At 41.5% G+C, this 19,554-nt stretch overlaps 1 protein-coding gene across 1 annotated transcript in view; it reads left to right on the top strand.

The window, feature by feature from the left end:
• LOC126278066 (lipase member M-like) overlaps positions 1-19,554 on the top strand; it is a 162,769-nt gene that overhangs the window by 93,811 nt on the left and 49,404 nt on the right. Inside the window, exon 6 of the mRNA XM_049977891.1 lies at positions 18,605-18,766. Coding sequence (XP_049833848.1) covers positions 18,605-18,766 — 162 coding nt within the window. The remainder of the gene's footprint in view (positions 1-18,604; positions 18,767-19,554) is intronic.

Below are 19,554 nucleotides of genomic sequence, written 5' to 3'. Positions count from 1 at the left end.
CCGTGTGCCGCACACAGCTGCGATTTCTGCGATGTTGGAACGTGCGGACACTCTCATTCGAGGTGATCGACGGATCGAAATCAACCACTTGGCTGCCCAACTGGATGTCTCTGTTTGTAATGCTGACACACTCGTCCAACAGTTGCGGTACTCAAAAGTGTGTCCCCACTGGGTTCCTCGCCTTCTAGCAGAAGACCATAAAGAGCAACTAAAGACTATCGGTGTGGAATGCTTGCGCATTATGAGACTGATCATGCCAGTTTTTTTGTCGAACATCGTCACAGGCGGTAAAACATGGGTTCATCAGTTAGAAACCGGAAACAAAAGGGAAATACAACGTGTGGCGACCCACCACTACAAGCCCTAGAAAAAAGTTCAAAGCCGTACCATCAACTGGTAAGGCGATGGTCACGGTGTTCTGGGACTCTGAAGGGTTTCTTCTGTTTGAAGTCTTCCCTTATGGTTCAACGATCATTACGGAAGTGTATTGTAGCCGGCCGCTGTGGACGAGTGGTTTTAGGCACTTCAGTCCAGAACCGCACTGCTGCTACGGTCGCAGGTTCGAATCCTGCCTCGGGTATGGATGTGTGTGATGTCCTTAGGTTCGGTAGGTTCAAGTAGTTCTAAGTCTAGGGGGACTGATGACCGCAGATGTTAGGTCCCATAGTGCTTATAGCCATCTGAACCATTTTTAAGTGTGTTGTGCTACGCTCAGGAAAGTGAAGAAACGACCTCTGTGTGTCCGTCGCCACAAAAAAAAAAGTTAACAAAATTCTCCTTAATCATGATAATGCAACGCCTCACATGAGTCTCCGCACACAAAGGGGGCTCATAGAACTTCAATGGGCTGTTATGCTTCATCCACGCTACATCCAGAATCTTGCACTTTCCGACTTACATCTGTTCGCTCCAATGAAGGATGCACTCCGAGTGACTGATGCATCAAGATGATGCAGGAAGATGTTGGCTCTGACGTCGACCAGAAGAGCAGTACCGTGTAGACATACAGGCCTTGCCAGTAAGGTGGCGTGAGGTCGTCATATTGAACGAAGATTACGTTGAAGAAAAAGGTTTTTTAGCCAAAAGAATGGGGAGTAATATGGTGTGTTCGAACCTTGAATGAAAACAACCTGCTTTAAGAAAAAAGTGTTGCATTATTACTCAAAGCTCCTCGTATCTCCTGAATTAGTCTTTTGTTCATAATAAGGATATACGACTTTCAGCTCACAATGCATTTTAGCAAAAACTGAGAAATCATCAATTGGCAAATAATTCGTTGTAATTTCACATTAGCTCTCAGTTCACATTCCAAATAAAATCTTTTTACCTCACAATAGTTTCGAAATTCGTGACACGATTTCTTTGAGATCAGCCGCGTCAGTAATGTAACCGCTAAGGCCTTACACCTCTAAGTATTTTTATGTTTTACTTCTTACGTTGAAAATCAAGTCAAGCTGTGCTGAACTCCAAGGTTGGTCTGAACACTGCAGTGTTTTGATATACGTCGTGGTGTTCGCGTGACGTCGTCTCATCTCTGAACAGTCTCATACAGCCAGATAGGGGGGACCTACTTTACAACATGTACTCGGAAACACAGTGCAACTTGACTTGGCACTATTGTCATTGTTATAGGTGAAAAAAGCTGTAAGTAACATAAAATTGTGCGACCAATCGGGAATCGAACCCCAAACCTTTTGTTTTGCAGTCTGGAATGTAAGCCACTGAGCCACCAAGGCACATTTCTGAACAGACCGTTAATAAATAAACAGAGATTATCGTAGTGGTTGTCTACAGCTGTTAAATAATTTATAAAAATTCATATTTTTCCTGTCAGCTGTATAATTTTATAATTATCCTCTATCGGTTTCCAGTATTACAATCATCTTCGAGGAGAGAAGCGTTGTGCGGTGTAGAGTTATCACCAGATGTGTACTACTATAATTGTGCCAAGGCACAGCGGACTTGTATGGACTGCGTAAAGATAGAGTATTACGAGAGCTGTATACGTTCTACATTTATATGGTTAACATGTGACGGAAATGTATGTTTGATCCATTGATGTACAATTTTTTTCTCCCTGAAGATGACTGTGACAATTAAAACCAGTAGAGAATAAACATAAAATTGTATAGCTGATGGCACACATGTGGTTTTTCCACGTTAATAGCTTATTTATCAAACAAAAACTGCACCTTACCAAGGGAACAAATACGAGTTACAGAATGCTGTACAAGAAGTAATCAACGAAACTACGGTGGCATTACGTGTTATTTGCTATTTCAGCTATAAAAAAATTATTGGCAAATAAATGTATTTCAATGTTCTACTTTTTGGAACAATTATCCAGATAGAAATTTATTAGAATAATGAACATTTCTGCTTACCACACCGGCCGGAGTGGCCGTGCGGTTCTAGGCGCTACAGTCTGGAACCGCGTGACAGCTACGGTCGCAGTTTCGAATCCTGCCTCGGGCATGGATGTCTGTGATGTCTTTAGGTTAGTTAGGTTTAAGTAGTTCTAAGTTCTAGGGGACTGATGACCACAGCAGTTAAGTCCCATAGTGCTCAGAGCCATTTGAACCATTTTTGCTTACCACAGTACCTTGCGTTTCATTTCTGGTTCCATTCATTGCAGTTCATATTATAAACTATAACGAATCCTATTAGAACATTTTCTCAATTTTCTCACGAAAGCCTACGGTGTAGTTGGATTGTAGTATATTTGCTAATTACAAAAAGTTTGACATTCATAGTCCGTTGCAACGTTCCCCACTGTAAATGTTTTTAACTTTTTCCGTCCAAAATAAGTCTTAGAGTCCGTCCGGCTTTGGCAGCAGACTGAAAAGGAGCATTATCTCACCAACGGAAAAATGCTTCTATTGGAGCACAAAGAAGGAGAGTATGCTCCTGTTTAAAAGACTCTGACCGAAAAATGGGGTAGCATCTGATTCACTCTACTTACCACAGCATCGTCAAAAAATTTCCCAAAAATTTTTGGCATGGAAATATATATGCGCTCTTTTTAACATGCAACTCGCCTGTCACTCCCACCGCTCCCCTAACTGTAATTCTCTCACTCCGTCTAGTCCATTGCTATAAGTACCCCATATCCATAAACTCCCAATTGTACTTCCTCACTTACTCACTCAGCCCAACTAAATGTCATTGTCCTTTTCAGCTTCTCTGTCAATGTCTCCTGTCTCACAGCCATAGTCTCCCTCGTTCTGTCCTACCAGTACAGTCACCTCTCACGGCCGCTCTCTCAGTCTTGCTCTCTCTTACTGCTATTATCTCATTTGTTTCTACCCACCTCTGCTGCCTCTTCTCGCTGTCGCTGAATCTCTCTTCCTCGTTGTCATAGTCATATACTCTGACCCCCACTATCATTGGCTCTCGCCCACTTCCCCTTTCTCATTCTCTTTATTGCTGTCGCACTATACTCTCCACTCTTTTCCAAGTAATGATTTGTCACTGTCAACTATGTTCTACTGCCATCGCGGACTTCTCTTTCTCTCACACGGCATTTTCTCCTCCACTCTTTCTATACTGAAACCAAAGTGTACTATCAATTTCTGTCGATTCATCATGGGCAGGGGGCATCAGTTGGTTAAGTAAATTGTCAGTATCAATTGCAGACAAGTGCTTCATACGAAGACTTGATAGCAACTCTTCGTATGAAGCACTTGTGAAACGGTTTGAATTCACGACATCCAGGGATATGTGGCACTGTATGATAATACCATTTATTTTGTGAGATGCATATGGGGCCTGTATGTGGCTTAGCGGAATGCAGAAGCTGGTAGTCAAAACAAAATAAAATAACATGTCGGTTACAAAGCTGTTTGCGAACATATTGACAATGTCTACTGTCTTCCACTATTTATTACTTTTCTTCTCTTTCCCACTGATACTGTCTCCTCTCTCAGCTAACAAATCTAATCTGTTCGCATGCCAAAATTTTTGAGAAAATTTAAAAAGTTTTATGGAAGGTAAAATAAAGCAGCTGGTACCCTATTTTTCTCTCAGTCTTTTAAACAGGAGCATATTCTCCTTCCTTGTGCTTCGGTGAGAGCAGCTTTCCGCTGGTTCCCTTCTTTACACTGCCACAACAGGACATGTTGATTATACTCAAAGAATTTCATGGGTCAGTAAAAACCAGCCATTGTGGCCGAGCGGTTCTATGCGCTTCAGTCCGGAACCGCGCTGCTGCTACGGTCGCAGGTTCGAATCCTGCCTTGAGCATGGATGTGTGTGATGTCCTTAGGTTAGTTAGGTTTAAGTAGTTCTAAGTCAAGGGCACTGATGACCACAGATGTTAAGTCCCATAGTGCTCGGAGCCATTTGGTCAGTAAAATTTTGATACAAAATTGTTAAGACGCTCGTGGTAACTTGTTGACAAACCACCTGTTGCCTTCAGTCTCGTGCTACTTGACCGATGTTGGTTTGATCATTTTTCTGACGTTTCGCCAGCACGAGTGACAGGCATTATCAAAGCTTTGCTTTCCATTGCTGATGGTGGACTGGACCCGAGCTCCCAGCCACAGACTATATGTACTTGGTGCGCAAACGTCCAAGGACTTTTCCGTGGTCATTTCCGTTGCGCTTGTTCCCTTGCTACCTACAACGGTCGTTCACTGCAGCACAGGAATCGAAGATCTGTTCTCCTTGAGGTTTCCTTCGTTCTCGTTGAAGCTATTGTCATGCTTGTGTATTAATGTTGCTTCGCTTAATAAGCGGGTGTGATAGCTGTCTCGTACAGCAAGAATTTCCCTGTCGGTGAATATTACTCTGTGGTCCGTCTCATACAGCGCATGTTCCTTCAAGGCCGGTTTCTCCACCTGTCCCAACCGGCAATGCGGCTTGTGTTCGGTAATACTGCTGTTGACTGATTATCCAATCATTCGAACAAAGACTTGTGCACATGTACATAGTATGTGGTATATTCCTGACGTTGCAAGTGGCTCCCTTTGCGTTTTTGCCAATCTGAGACACTCATTGATCTTCTTTGTCGGTTTATTAATAGTCCTTACGCCGTGTATGCGGAAAATGCCGCCAATTTTCACGTAACTCTGGGAATGTGTGGCAGAAAGGCTGAACCTGATGTTTCTATTCCCATGTGCCACGGTTAAGCGTTGTAAAATTGGGTCGCAAGTGGAAAAAGGTGTGATATCTGCAACACAGTATTTACTTTTGGTATAACAGAGGGGTGAATACAGAGGAGGCAGCTCGAAAGATTTGAACTTTGTTTGGAGCGAGTGCTTTAGTGAAATATACACCACAAAAAGATATTCTTGTTTCAACAAAGATCTTTCTAGCATGAATGATTTTCCACATTAAAAAAGTCTCGAATACTGATGTAAGTGATGGATTACCATTTAGCCATCATGCGACATTTGCATTCAATAGGCAAGGCTCATAAGTCTGGTGTAGGAGTCCTGCATGCTCTAGTTCGAAACAACAAAAATCAACGAAGTGACCATTATTGCAGCTTTGCTTGAACATCATCAGGTCGCTCAATGAGCTTTCCTGTGCAATAGTATTGCGGGTGACGAGTTGTGATGCCTTAATCGTTAACTTCCTAACAAGAAATGAAAGGCTGAGGCCCCCAATAGACGTGACCTCGAGACAAGAGTAGTGTGAACATAATATTTTCCATCTGATACCTCCAAAAGTGTGTATTCACTACGAATTCTTCCCCAATGGTGTGTCCATCACATCTGGAATTTGTTGCCTACAACTGAGACACCTTTCGACCGCAATGTAAGAAAATCGACCGACAAAACTACATCACATATGCCAATGCATGATAACGCACTCTGTTGATTTGAGAAACAAAACTCTCCAGGAGATTGATAGGGAAGTCATCTCACAGGCACTCCCCACTCTGAACGTATCGTCGTAAAATTTTACCTTTCTCGCCCTTCATCGATCAACCGAAAGGCAATTCATTTCTAGACGAAAATGCTCTTTACACTACACTGCTTTATTGACATTTTGCTGGAGCGTTGTCTTATGATTCCATTATTGAGTTTCTAGCTGCTGCTTGTAGCTCTGGTACAAAAGAATCAAAAATATGGGTTTCAGAAAGTCTCGAAAGGCGAACGAATGCAGCTTGCAAGTGGTAGGCAAGCATGTTACCTTGGGGCTGGTTTTTTTCCTAAAGTGGCTAGACATCATTTTGAGTTTGAATCGTTGTCAAATGTCAGTGAGACGTGTGCCGTTTGTTCTACTGTTTCGGTGTGTAGATTTTTTTACCAGTGTTTTTTCTATATATTTTTTTCTGTAAGAAATTGAGCGTTGAAGTCTTCCATTAGCATTTTCACGTTGTTGTTATAAGTTCTGCTCATTGTTTTTTCGAGTGTGTTCCAGAATTTTTCGACATTTTCGAGATTTTTCTTATTTTCGATGTTGACGGGGGCATGTGCATTGATGAGTGTATATTTGTTATTGGCGCTCTGGATGCGCAAAATGATAAGTCGATGGTTAATCGGTGTTCAGAATGTTCAAATGTGTGGGAAATCGTATGGCACTTAACTGCTAAGGTCATCAGTCCCTAGGCTTACACACTACTTAACCTAAATTGTCCTAAGGACAAACACACATACCCATGCTAGAGGGAGGACTCGAACCTCCGCCGGGAGCAGCCGCACAGTCGGTGATTGATGGGTGTGATTTCTTTGGCGGAGTTGATGATATATCTGTGTAGGGGAAATGCAAGGCCGAAAGTTGGTGCGCCTTTTGTTACCTCTTGCTGTGTGTTGCTCTTGAAGATGCGATAGTTTCCGTAATGCAAGGTTTCATTATCAGCTAGTCATGTTGCTTGAAGAGCAAGGATGAGATTCTTTTGTCGGTCGAATTCTTATGTGCGATTATTTTGTTTTCCTGTTTGGATCAATGTATTGATATTTAGTGTTCCACTGTATGTTTTCTGCTTGCAGTGAAGTTTAGCAGAGATCTCCGATATTCTCTGCCGTGCTAGCCAGGACTTCCCAGAATCCGAAAGTTCAGTTTCCGTCTGTCGACGGGCAGTTGAATTTACTTGCACAGTTCGTATTTTCTTGTGTCGAGGCCTTTGGAACCAAATCTTTTCAGCCGATCTCACTCAGTTAACAGACGGTGACCAGAGTGCCAATGATTTTCACTCAGACATGTCTGGATTTTGGGTTCAAGGGGTTGAATGGCCGTTGAGGATTTTGTTAGTATAATGTGCAGCCCAAGTATTTCATCTCTTTGGTACCACCCGTATCTGGGAGACTTTTCCCCTATCCGCCACCTGGGGAGGCGCCTGATGGAGGGTCCAACGACATCACACGGGGTTATTATTATTATTATTATTATTATTATGTCATCAGCAAATTCGATATGGTGTACCTTCCTATCACTGAAATGGATGTGCATTGTTCTATTCAATATTTGCATCACATAAATGTAGATTATAATTACGTTGCATTGCTGCTAGTAGATATATTACTCACTTTTTCTTAGTCATTTGCTACCTGTTACTCCATGAAAGGAATTTATGTGCGCAGAATTGTTGCAATACATACGTTCAAATTATCCGATTTCTTTAATTTCAGTTCGATACCAGATCGTTCTAATCAGATTCAGCCAGTCAGTCTTAACGTTAATTTCCGATTATGGCTCTCATCATAATCGGACTGTTGAATCTAGATCACTTATCTATCTGAATTATTAAGCACCATGGAAAATACTAATACAATGTGCTTATTGTAAATACATTATTTAAATATAAATATATGAAGTGACGAGATAACAGTTAATTTTCAGGACCACAGCCCCATCCATCAGAGCAGAGCAGTACAAGATTGATTTCAGGGCAAAGAGAAGATAAAGCTGTTGCCGTTTGTTCCACGATCAACCCGGTAGGGAATATATGGGAAGACGTAACGAGATCATTGGTTCAAGTGGCTCTGAGCACTATGGGACTTAACATCTGAGGTCATCAGTCCCTTAGAACGTAGAACTACTTAAACCTAACTAACCTAAGGACATCACAAACATCCATGCACGAGGCAGGATTCGAACCTGCGACCGTAGCGGTCGCGCGGTTCCAGACTGAAGCGCCTAGAACCGCTCGGCCACATTGGCCAGCAACGAGGTCATTGCCATGTAGACCTACAAATGCAAACGACCTTTGGACGAATATAGCAAACCTTTGGTGGCAAGTAAACCATCACGCTACACTATCAAGGACCTTAGTAGTGGAATCAATGCCCCGACGCCTTCGAGAAATCTCACGTAATGATGGTGCGTGGGTTGCTTACTGAAAGTATACTCGTCCACAAAACCCATGTCGACAATTATCTGACAAAAGGGCAAGATTTGCTTTGTCGCAGCTCTTTAGCGTACATGTCCATTTACTTTCAGTCTCCTGCTCACAATTCTTGCAATGCAAGGTAACTGAAAAATCTCATTCACTCGACGCCAACTGAGGAATTGATTGGCGCATGTGTTGTTCCACAGACAGCAGTCGTCACTCTCACTGGAATCAATGACTGTGTGTGCATGTGCATGTGCGTGTTTTCGTGTTCACGCACAACCTGAATCAATACTATTAACATTAGAGACAACTGACAGTAAATATTGCATCAAATATGACTGTAATGTGTTTTAATGCAATGGATAGTTACTACAAACTGAATTTTTAGCCAACCAATGTCTTGAATATTACATTAAGTATGTAAGATGTATTAACTCCATAATAACGTTAGCAGGGACAGTGCGCTCTGGCCGCGGCTCGCGACAAGTGCAACGATTAGCAGTGCCCAATACCACAGCAATTTGCTTATGTTGGCTGAGCGTGGACACTGCATCTGACGCTTCACCATGAACAGAAAGAAATCACCTTGGCTCTGACTGTAGCGAGCGGACATCACTGTTTGCATGTTCTTATAGTAACCAACGTGAGACTCTACTCACAGGTGCCATGGAGCAATTGGAACCGGTATCATGTCGTTAGTCATCAGAATATTAATCAGTGAGGAAAAATCCACTATATTTGGATCCTAAGAAAATAGGAACCTTCTCACAAAGTAATGTGGGGTGATATCAAAGTTTATCCAACATACAAAAATTAACATCTTTCATGCATGCAGTAGTAGCACACCCTTGTTTTAGTATGAAGTGAGAAAATAAACACAAAAAATTGAAGTTTCTGAGAACATTGTAAATTATTTCCTCTTCTTATATCATAGCTTTTGTTTTAGTATGAAGGGTGCTGAAGCGTAATGACACCGTTTTCTTATCGTAGGCCCTATCGGAAACGCAAAAGCAGGGAGCTCTCCATTCTTTTGTCCAACAGTCTGTTTCCTTTCATGCATTACTACCGCTCGCAGATTATTATATAAGGACTTGCGGGCATCAAGTTCTTCAGTAGAATGAGCCTTATGTTACTGTGCTAATTACGATATAGAAGAAAACGCAACAAAGACGAGTTCCCCTAGAGCAGTGCAGATATTTGCAGATGTCTGTATTCAGCAATGACTTCCATCTGCTACAATACTTTACAGAAATCACGCGGCAGACAACAAAACTGTGAGTGCACTTCAGACTTCATTCATAAGTCGTCAGGAGACGGACGGAAACGTCAAATTAACGTCGCTTTCCTATTCATATTCAATCCAAAATGAAGTGTTCTTATGGTACTTGAGCGTTCTAAGAATTACACTTTTATAATTCCCATATGAGTATTCCGATAGCCAAAAGAACCGGTTAACGTGAAACCATCGGGAACTACATTAAAACCAAACTGCAACAACTTCAGTCAATACGTGGACTCTACCCTTCTCTGGGTAACCTCTTATTGTTATTTAGCTCTTGCGAGTAGGTGGAGAAGGAAGAGGGGGAGACTTACATGAGTGGTGACTGAACAAAATAATATTGTCTCGAAAAGGTCCAACATTACGGAACAGTTACAGTTAAGGTATGCAAGTGAGATGAAACAGGTAAGTGAAGTGGCTGTGATTAAACAAAGTGCAAAAATTTTACATGCACATGAAAATGTAGTAGCTGAAATAAAAGAAAAGATGAGGCATACTAGTACGAGGGGTTATTTACTGCATGGTTTGACAGGGATTATGAGTAGTAACTGTAGCCTGAATGGCGAGTAAGGGAGCTGTGTCTGATCATTCAACGCTAATCTTGCACAAATTGACACATGTTTATGAATTTTTATTATTTCAAGATATATTATTTCCTCCATTTGAGGATATGATGTCATACTTCATGCTGCACATTATAACTATGGCCTTCTTTAGGCATACTGTGTGCAAGAGTGGAGTCTCCTCTTCTAAGTTTCCAACTTCTACAATTTTCCTTCAAGTAAGTAGATAATGCCTTTTCAGACTATACAGGATTTGCCAAAATTACCAATGATTTTGTATGCACTAGTCTTTTTCAAACCTGAAGTTATGTCTGGGGAAAAATGATCAGTAATGTTGTGCACATGAAATGATGTTTTTTAAGTTCCTGGATATGAGATTTCCGGCCATATTCAGAGAGACTTTTCCTAAAAATGAAATCGTGCAGCATTTATTGAGGTCTTGATACGGTGGGTCGAGAACGGGGTAAAGAAAAGAGGAGACCTGTTTCCGATTTGCATGGATTATGGAGCCCATCAAGGTAGGAGTGCATCCACTGTCCGATGACATTTGACTCATTGTATCTCTTATTCAGTATGAAAGTTGCCATCATTGATTGAAAGACACTATGTTTAACTGTGACTGGGTGTTTCGAATTGGCAACTATTACAATGTCTGTGCTGGTAGGTTTCCTAAGAACCTTGAAAGTTTGAATGTGATCGTTAACAGCTATGGTTAGGTTTAAATCATTTATAGAGTTACCCTCAAACTGCACTGTGAAATGAGATGCTCTGTAGACCTACTGGTTTAAAATCTTCCAACTCACAAAAATTTCAGAGCCACACATATTTATCTTTATGTGTGAAGAATGCGAAGAGGCCGAAAACCGGGTTGTAAAAAAAAGTCGCGCCAGTATAATGTGTGTTTTCATTAGTAATGTGCAAAATATTCTATCAAGAATCGGCGGAACAGTTACTCAGTGTAATCACTGCTGACAACTTCTCTTTAAAGTCCATCGAAATTTACTTTCGATATACGTCTTATTAAATAGTTATTTTCCCGTTTTAGATAGTGCCTTAGTTACTTCAGAATTCGTAGAGGTATCTTCCACCTTTGCAACTGAATGAAAGGCAGTTTTTATTTTATATTTTTGACATGCGCATTTCGCTTCTTATATTTGTGAAGCGTTTTCATTGGGTTGTAGTACATGCTTGTTTTTTGAATATAATAAATGAGTTATATAGTAGCTGCAATTGTGTTGCTGTATTATGTTGCTCTATTACGTTTGCTCTTGTTATTTTCTTGCTTTTGAGGTTGGAAACAACCTCTTTCCTCACAAGTTTGATGATGGTACATTATCATTTGGTGTTACTTATGACTTCTAATGTTTCTGATCCATGTGTGTCATTCCGGAGATGTATTTACTCGGTCCGCATACGCAAAATGGCCGATTTCCGACGTTTTTCCTACCATACTTAGTTCAACATTTCACTTTCACTTTTTACTGTGTGTTGAATATGCGCGTTTGCATTGTGTAGTGTTACCAACTGTCGCTGTGGGGTTATGTTTCGTCTTTAGTGTATTTGCTAAAGAAACAGGATTAAACATTACTTACAGAACAAGAAATGCACTCCAGTGACATTTACAAACAGTAACAGACAAATCAGATAAATATCAGGGAGCAGGTATTTACCACTTAAAATGTCAAGACAGTGAATCAGTGTATACGGGAATGACAGGCATATATTTCAAAAACAGGTATAAAGAACATATAAGAAGGTGGAAATATCAAAACAGCCATTTCACGTTTCCCAAGCACCTGATAAAACTTGCATATGAATCATGCAACATGGTATAGAACATGAAAATGTTTAGAGTGAACAGTTACAACAAAACCTATTAACGTTATAGGAAGACTTTCGTCTACAAAGAGTCCTTGCAATTAATAAGAAAGAAACTCACTACCAGATCAATATAATCAATAACTTAGTGATCTTATTAGCAAGTAAAACAATAACAAACAGATGTGTAACATAACCATGCCAGATGTGCATCTTCTTGTTTTCGTGGTGCAACGACTGTTCTGTAGATTTCGGGCGTGCAGCCTCTTCAATTCCTCTTTTTCTATTGTTATTTCAACTGTGCATCGTCCAACCATCTTCAGAACGAGCCGAATGACTGATGCTCCAACAGTGGCTCCGTTCTTTCAGACTCACGGACCGCACTACAGATCCATAAGGCGCCAGACACGCTGATAGATGGAAAAGAGTTACAACATGCACTATATTATCAGAAGTATCCGGACACCTTGCTGAAAATGACTGACAAATTCGTGCACCCTCCATCGGTAATGCTGGAATTCAATATGGTGTTGACCCACCCTTATCGTTGATGAGAACTTCCACTCTCGCAGGCATACGTTCAATCAGGTGCTAGGTTTCTTGGGGAATGGCGGCCCATTCTTCACGGAGTGCTTCACTGAGGAGAGGTATCGATGCCGGTCGGTAGGATTCAAGTGAGGACTCTGTGCAGGCATGTCCATTACAGGGACGTTATTTTCGTGCAGCCTCTGCGCCACAGGCCGTGCATTATGAACAGGTGCTCGATCGTGTTGAAAGATGCAGTCACCATCCGAATTCAACAGTGGGAAGCAAGAAAGTGCTTAAAACACTAATGTAGGCCTGTATTAGGATAGTGCCACGCAAAACAACAAGGGATGCACCCCCCTCCATGAAAAACACGACCACACCATAACACCTCCATCTCCGAATTTTACTGTTGGCAATACATACGCTGACAGATTACGTTCACCGGGCATTAACCATACCCACACCCTACCATCGGATCGCCACATTGTGTACCTTGTTTAGTCACTCCACACGACGTTTTTCAACTGTTCAATCGTCCAATGTTTACGCTCCTTGCACCAAGCGAGGCGTCGTTTGGCATTTACCTGCGTGATGTTTGGCTAATGAGCAGCCGCTCGACCATGAAATCCAGGTTTTCTCATTCCCGCCTAAGTGTCATAGTACTTGTAGAGGACGCTGATGCAGTTTAGAATTCGTGTGTGATGGTCTGGATAGATGTCTGCCTATTACACATTACGACCCTCTTCAACTGTCGACGGTCTCTGTCAGTCAACAGACGAGGTCGTTCTGTACGTTTTTGTGCTGTACGTGCCCTTCACGTTTTCACTTCACTATCACATCGGAACCAGCAGGCCTAGGGATGTTTAGGAGTGTATAAATCTCGCGTACAGACGTATAACACCCAATCACCTGACCACGTTCTAAGTCCGTGAGTCATAGTTCTAATTGGTGCACACACTATGTGATGAAAAGCATTCGGAGACTCCCATTTTGCTCTCTCACGATGTCTAATGACTACTGAGGCCCCTGATACGGTGTAACTGGCAGTACTTGGCAGCAAAATACACCTAATATGAAAAACGTATGTTTTTGGGAGTCTCCGAATGCTTTTGATCACATAGTGTATGCACTAATTAGATCTATGACTGCACGGTCTATTCAAGCTGGGATATCGATGTATCACAATGAGCTTTACTGTGGCGTCGTCTTTTTATCGTTATTACAGAAAGTGCCGGATTCCTTGATTTATCCAAGGTGAAACCTCTATCTCTATTAATTAAAATCGTAACCAACCTAATTTTAGTTGATTCTTTCATTACTAAGTCCTGGGACGATAATTTCGAGGCGGAAGTCGACGCTTTCGTACATCATAGAGTGCCCATTGTCAATACAGTGCCTCGCCACAGCCCATTTGTTAGGTTGTAAGAGCAGTTCAATGACAGGGTTGTTCACATGAAAATCGACAGTAAGCGAACACAGACAACAATAGTTCAGATATACATACCGACGTCACTAGCAGAGGATCAAGAGTCAGAGAAATTAGATGAGGATATTGAACGGGAAATTCAGTACGTAAAGGGAGATGAAAATCTAATAACCATGTGGGACTGGAATGCGGTTGTAGTGGAGGGCTTAGAAGAAAGAGTTGCAGGAGAATATGAGATTGGAAGTAGGAACAGTAGGAACGAGAGAGGAGAAAGGCTAATTTAATTCAGTTAGTAATAGCGAATACTCTGTGCAAGAATCACAAAGAGGGAAGTATACTTGGAAAAAGCAGGGTGATACGGGGAGATTTCAGTTACATTACATCACGGTCAGGCAGAGATTCCGAAATCAGGTACTGGATTGTAAGGCATACCCAGGAGCAGGTATAGACTGAGATCACGACATAGTGGTGATAAAGAGTAGGCTGAAGTTTAAGAGTTCAATCAAGAAGAATCAATGATCGCCGGCCGTTGTGACCGAGCCGTTCGAGGCGCTATGGTCGCTGGTTCGAATCCTGCCTCGGGAATGGATGTGTGTGTTGTCCTTGGGTTAGTTAGGTTTAAGTAGTTCTAAGTCTAGGGAACTGATGACTTCAGATGTAAAGTCCCGTAGTGCTTAGAGCCATTTGCACCATTTGAGTCAATGCGCAAAGAAGTGGGATACGGAAGTGTCAAGGACTGCCGAGATACGGTTGAAAGTCTCGGAGGATATAGATACAACAATAAGGAATAGCTTAGTAGGTAGTACAGTTGAAGAGGAAAGGACATCTCTAAAAAGGGCAGTAACACAGGTTTGAAAGAAAAACGTAGGTTCAAAGAAGGTAACTGCAAAGAAACCATGGATACAGAAGAAGTACTTCAGTTGACCGATGAAAGAAGAAAGTACAAAAATGTTCAGGGAAATCCGGCAAAACAGAAATAAAAGTCGCTGGGGAATGAAATAACTAGGAAGTGCAGGAAAGGTAAGACGAAATGGCTATATGAAAAATGTGAAGAAATCGAGAAAGAAATGATTGTCAGAAGGATTTACTCAGCACAAAGAAAAGTCAAAAGAACTTTCTGTGAAATTAAAAGCGAGGACGCTAACTTGAAGAGTCCAATGGGAATTCCCTTGTTAAATGCAGAGGGGAGAGAAGATAGGTGGAAAAAGTACACTGAAGTCCTCTATGTGGGTACGTCTTCCCCGATGACGTGGTAGAATAAGAAATAGGAGTCCATGTAGAAGAGTCAGGAGACCCAGTTATAGAATCAGAATTTAAAAGGTCTTAGGGCGACTTAAGAGCTGACAAGGCAGAAGGGATACGTAACATTGCATCGTAATTTCTATAATCACTGTGGAAAATGGCAACAAAACGACTATTCACGTTGGTGTATAGAATGTATGAGCTAGCGACATATTATCTGAACTTCGGAAAATCATCATCTACACTCCAAAGATTGCGAGAGCCAACAAGTGCAAGAATTATTGTACAGTCGGACTAACAGTTCATGCATCCAAATTACTGACAAGAATAATATAGAGAAGAATGGAAAGCAAAATTAAGGATGTGTTAGATGACGATCAGTTTGGCTTTAGGAAAAGTAGCTGCTGCGGATGGGCAGTTCTCACGTTGCAGCTGATAGCGGAAGCAAGAGTACAGAAAAATCAAGAATGTTCATAGAATTTATTAACCTGGAAAAAGCGTTTCATAGTGTCAAATGGCACAAGATGTTAGAAATTCTGAGAAAATAGGAGTGATACATATGAAAAAAACAGATAACATACAATATGTTCAAGAACCAAGGGAACAATAAGACTAGAAGACCAAGAACAAAGCGCCCGAATTAAAAGTTGTGTAGTCAGGAATGTAATACTTCGCCCCTACTGTTCAATCTACACATTGAAGTAGCAATGAGGGAAATAAATGAAAGATTCAACAGTGAGATTAAAATTAAAGGTGAAAGAAAATCAGTGATAAGATTCAGTGAGGACACTGTTGTCCTCGGTGAAAGTGGAGATGATTTACAGTATATGCTGAATAGTATGACCAGCCTATCGAGTGCAGAAAATGAATCCAGAGTAAATCGAAGAAAGGTGAAAGTAATGGTACATAGCAGAAATGAGAACAGCGAGGACCTCAACGTCAGAATTGGGCATGACAAAGATAACGAAGAATCCTGTTACCCAAGCAGCAAGGGTCGGAGGAAGAGGGACGTAAAAAGCAGATTAACATTCCAAAAAGGGCATTCCTGGCCTAAATAAGTCTGCTACTATTAAATATGGGTCTTAATTTAAGGAGGAAGTTTCTGAGAATGTACGTTTGGCGCACAGAGTTCTATGGTAGTGAGATATGGATCGTGGGCAGTCCGAAATAGAAACGAATCGAAACCTTTGAGGCGTGGCGCTACAGAAGTGTTGAAAATTAGGAGGACCTGAAAGGTAGGGAATGAGAATGATCTGCACAGAATTGGAAAGGAAAGGAACATATGAAAAACGCTGACGAGAAAAAGGGAACGACTTCCGTGGTACTGGAAAGTGGAGGGCGAAAAATGAATTTACTTTTTGTTTGCTGAGGTTCCGTCTTATTTTTGACGATGGGTCTCCCACATATGGCAGGAAAGCCATGCATTTAGAACTTTCCGTGTTTTATTCTGCGTTCCTTATGTCCTCCGTTGGTTTCATTCGTAGTGCTTTATGTATCTGGTGCGGAGAATACCAGTTGCCACCAAAATTTCTCTCAAAATGTAGAAAATAGGCCTCAAGATTTCTCTTCTCAGTAACTGTATGTGCTCTGTGTACCAGAGTTCTAACAACACTCATCGTCTAGGAAGGATGGTGGCAGCTATTTGCACGTCAGTAAACATCCTTATGTGTCGGTTTCCAACATACTGCGTGTTCTAAAGTGTCATCATATTTACGTCGCATCAATACATGCAAAAAATTGAAATCATCCCTCTTTTCGATTTCCACAATAAAATTGACTTTTGTATGGATGAAATTCAGATGGTTTAAAAAGCATGTAATTTATATTCACCATGTGGTCACACTACAAACGTGTCATCAGCATACCTCCAAAATACTGTGGGATCAAGAGAGCAGATTCCAGCGCTTTTTCCTCGAAGTCCTCCATAAACAAGTTGGCTGCCAAGGGCGACAAGGGACTAACCATGGCGATACCTCCAGTCTGTTCAAAAAAATCGTTATTAAATTAAACATATATTAAGGTCATGACATGTCTAAATAAAGCTGAAATCTCTTTAACATAGATTTTGCCAAGAAGAAATAAGGATTATGAAAAGGGAACTCTGAGTGAATAGCAACACTAGATCGAAACTGACTAAAATATCAGAACTTTTCAGTTTCAGCCATTTTAGTTTTTCAGTTAAGTCTGCAGAGTGGTGTGATGAGCAAATTTCCACACATTCGGCATTAATAACGACGCTTAGTGTTTGACAAGGTCTTAGGTTGGAGACCCAATGTTGTTCACAATCTGATGCACAGAAACGTCTTTCTTACGGATCTTTGGAAGTCTACTCGGTTTCTACCTTCGGACAACTTCTGTTGGAAAGGGGGAGGCGTTCAGTAGCGAAGCAGCCTTCCTTGCCACCTGGCTGGTGGGGTCTTAACTGATCTCCCGGCATGTGCTATCACTCATTTTACTGTATATTTTGTCATGTTAGTCGTCACGAGACACTAAGGCAATGGTAACGCAACAATCCACAACGACCGACATCAGTGTACTCAAGAGCTGGCAAAATATGTGATGAAACGTGATCATTTCGCCATCGTGCGACATTTGCATGCAATGGGACAGGTTCATAAATCAGATGTATAGGTAATGAGTGCTCCAAGCCAAAATCACAAATATCAGCGGGTGGGCATATGTGGATCTCTGATTGCTCGTCAATCATTGCCTTGTAAACAACACCGACAGTTGCTAGCCTGTAACTTTACTGGTGATGAGAAACGGTGTTTTCACGCTAACGTAAGGAAAAGAAAGGAACTGTAAACCTAAACAAACCAGCAATTCTCCGTACGAAGACCTGTGCCCATCCGAGGAAGATAGCGTTAAGCATCTGGTGGAACTGTGACGGTGTGGTGTACTACGAATTGCTTCCCCGAAGTGTAACTATCACTTTTGACATTTATTGTCAACAATTCTTGCAAATACAATCCAACAACAACGCATGAAGTTATGCTGCTACACGACAATGCTCGTCCGCATTCCGCTAGACTGACAGAAAAACACTGGACAGGAGTTAAGTTGGCAAGACATTCTTCACCTACCTCATTAATCTGATCTAGCACCCCCAGATTTTCACCTTCTCCGTTCCCTATCGAACAATCTTCAATGAACTTCTTTTCCAGAAGAAAATGTGATCCGAATATGGCTTGACGAGTTCTTCGCCTCAAAACTACGTGATTTCTACAGTAGCCGCATCGAAAAGTTATGCCAGCGCTGGCTCACTACTGTAAATAGTGGAGGAGAATATATTAGTGATGACTAAAGTCTCTGGCATGCACCAACCTATTACCTCCACGCCTTATTAAATTTTCAGCAGTATCTCCAGGGTGATGAGGCAATGACACAATGTTTTTTTCTTGGTTTTTTTTTAATATCTACTGAAAGAAGCTTTCATTTAGGCATGTGGTTTCTCTTTGTGTCCGCAGAGGGAGATGGGGAAGAATGCGGGCGAGCTGATGGGCCGGACGCGCAGTTTCGTGCAGCTGGTATGGCAGACCTGTAGGGATGACGCGCCTCCACTCCTCAAGAGAGGCTGCCGGTCTTTCTCGAAGATGTTCTTCGGCCTGACTGCGAACAAAACAAAAGGCGTAAGTACGTCCGCAGGAAATACCTAGATCACTGGCGTTGTTATACCTAACGCACGTTTTGTGTCTTTGGTAGCACAGATCGGAGTTTCTTTAACGATTTTGTGACTCTCACGTTTCCTACTATGTTTGTTACCACCAATTACGACTTCCCCTGCGACAGTGTGATACAGAGTTACGGGAGGATAGTGGAGTATCGGGCGGCTTACAGTATTGACCAATATTGTGATTTCCCTCTCTGCCTCCGTGTGGCAGAAGTGTACCGTAAGCAGAAGCAAACTTTTATATCTACGTGCACTGGAGTCGGATATCTTCTTTCTCTCTTCAGTGCTTTGTCTACTCTGAGTTCTAGACGACGTTGCTGTAGCTCATATGAAGTGGAATATATTTTGAAGTTTGCAGCGCCCGTTTTTAAGATAAGTGATTAATTTCGTAGCCATATTTCGACCACCTATGCCATGTAAGGAATGACATCTAATAAGCGATTCATGATGATTTCTATAAAAGAAACTACATTTCTATATCCTACTGCGTGTTTGTCGTGCAGTAACGGACACCCGTATCTCTTTCAGAACCAGCAAGAAGTAAAATCAATTCTTAAGTTATGTTTAGTTCTTCTTAATTCTTTTCAGATTGAAACGGCGTAAAGTGTAAAAAATAAGACGACAATGGAATGAAGAATGCATCTAAATGGCTGCGAACAAAGTAATGTCTAACAAATTGACCGTGAGAAAGGCAGCTGAGGAATTTTCAACAATTAGAAAAGAAAAAGATCACCACTGAGTATCAGA

Source organism: Schistocerca gregaria, chromosome 6, assembly GCF_023897955.1.
Source record: "Schistocerca gregaria isolate iqSchGreg1 chromosome 6, iqSchGreg1.2, whole genome shotgun sequence".
Lineage (NCBI taxonomy): Eukaryota > Metazoa > Arthropoda > Insecta > Orthoptera > Acrididae > Schistocerca > Schistocerca gregaria.
The sequence above is the reverse complement of the archived record's forward strand: the minus strand, read 5'-3'. Positions and strand labels throughout refer to the sequence as shown.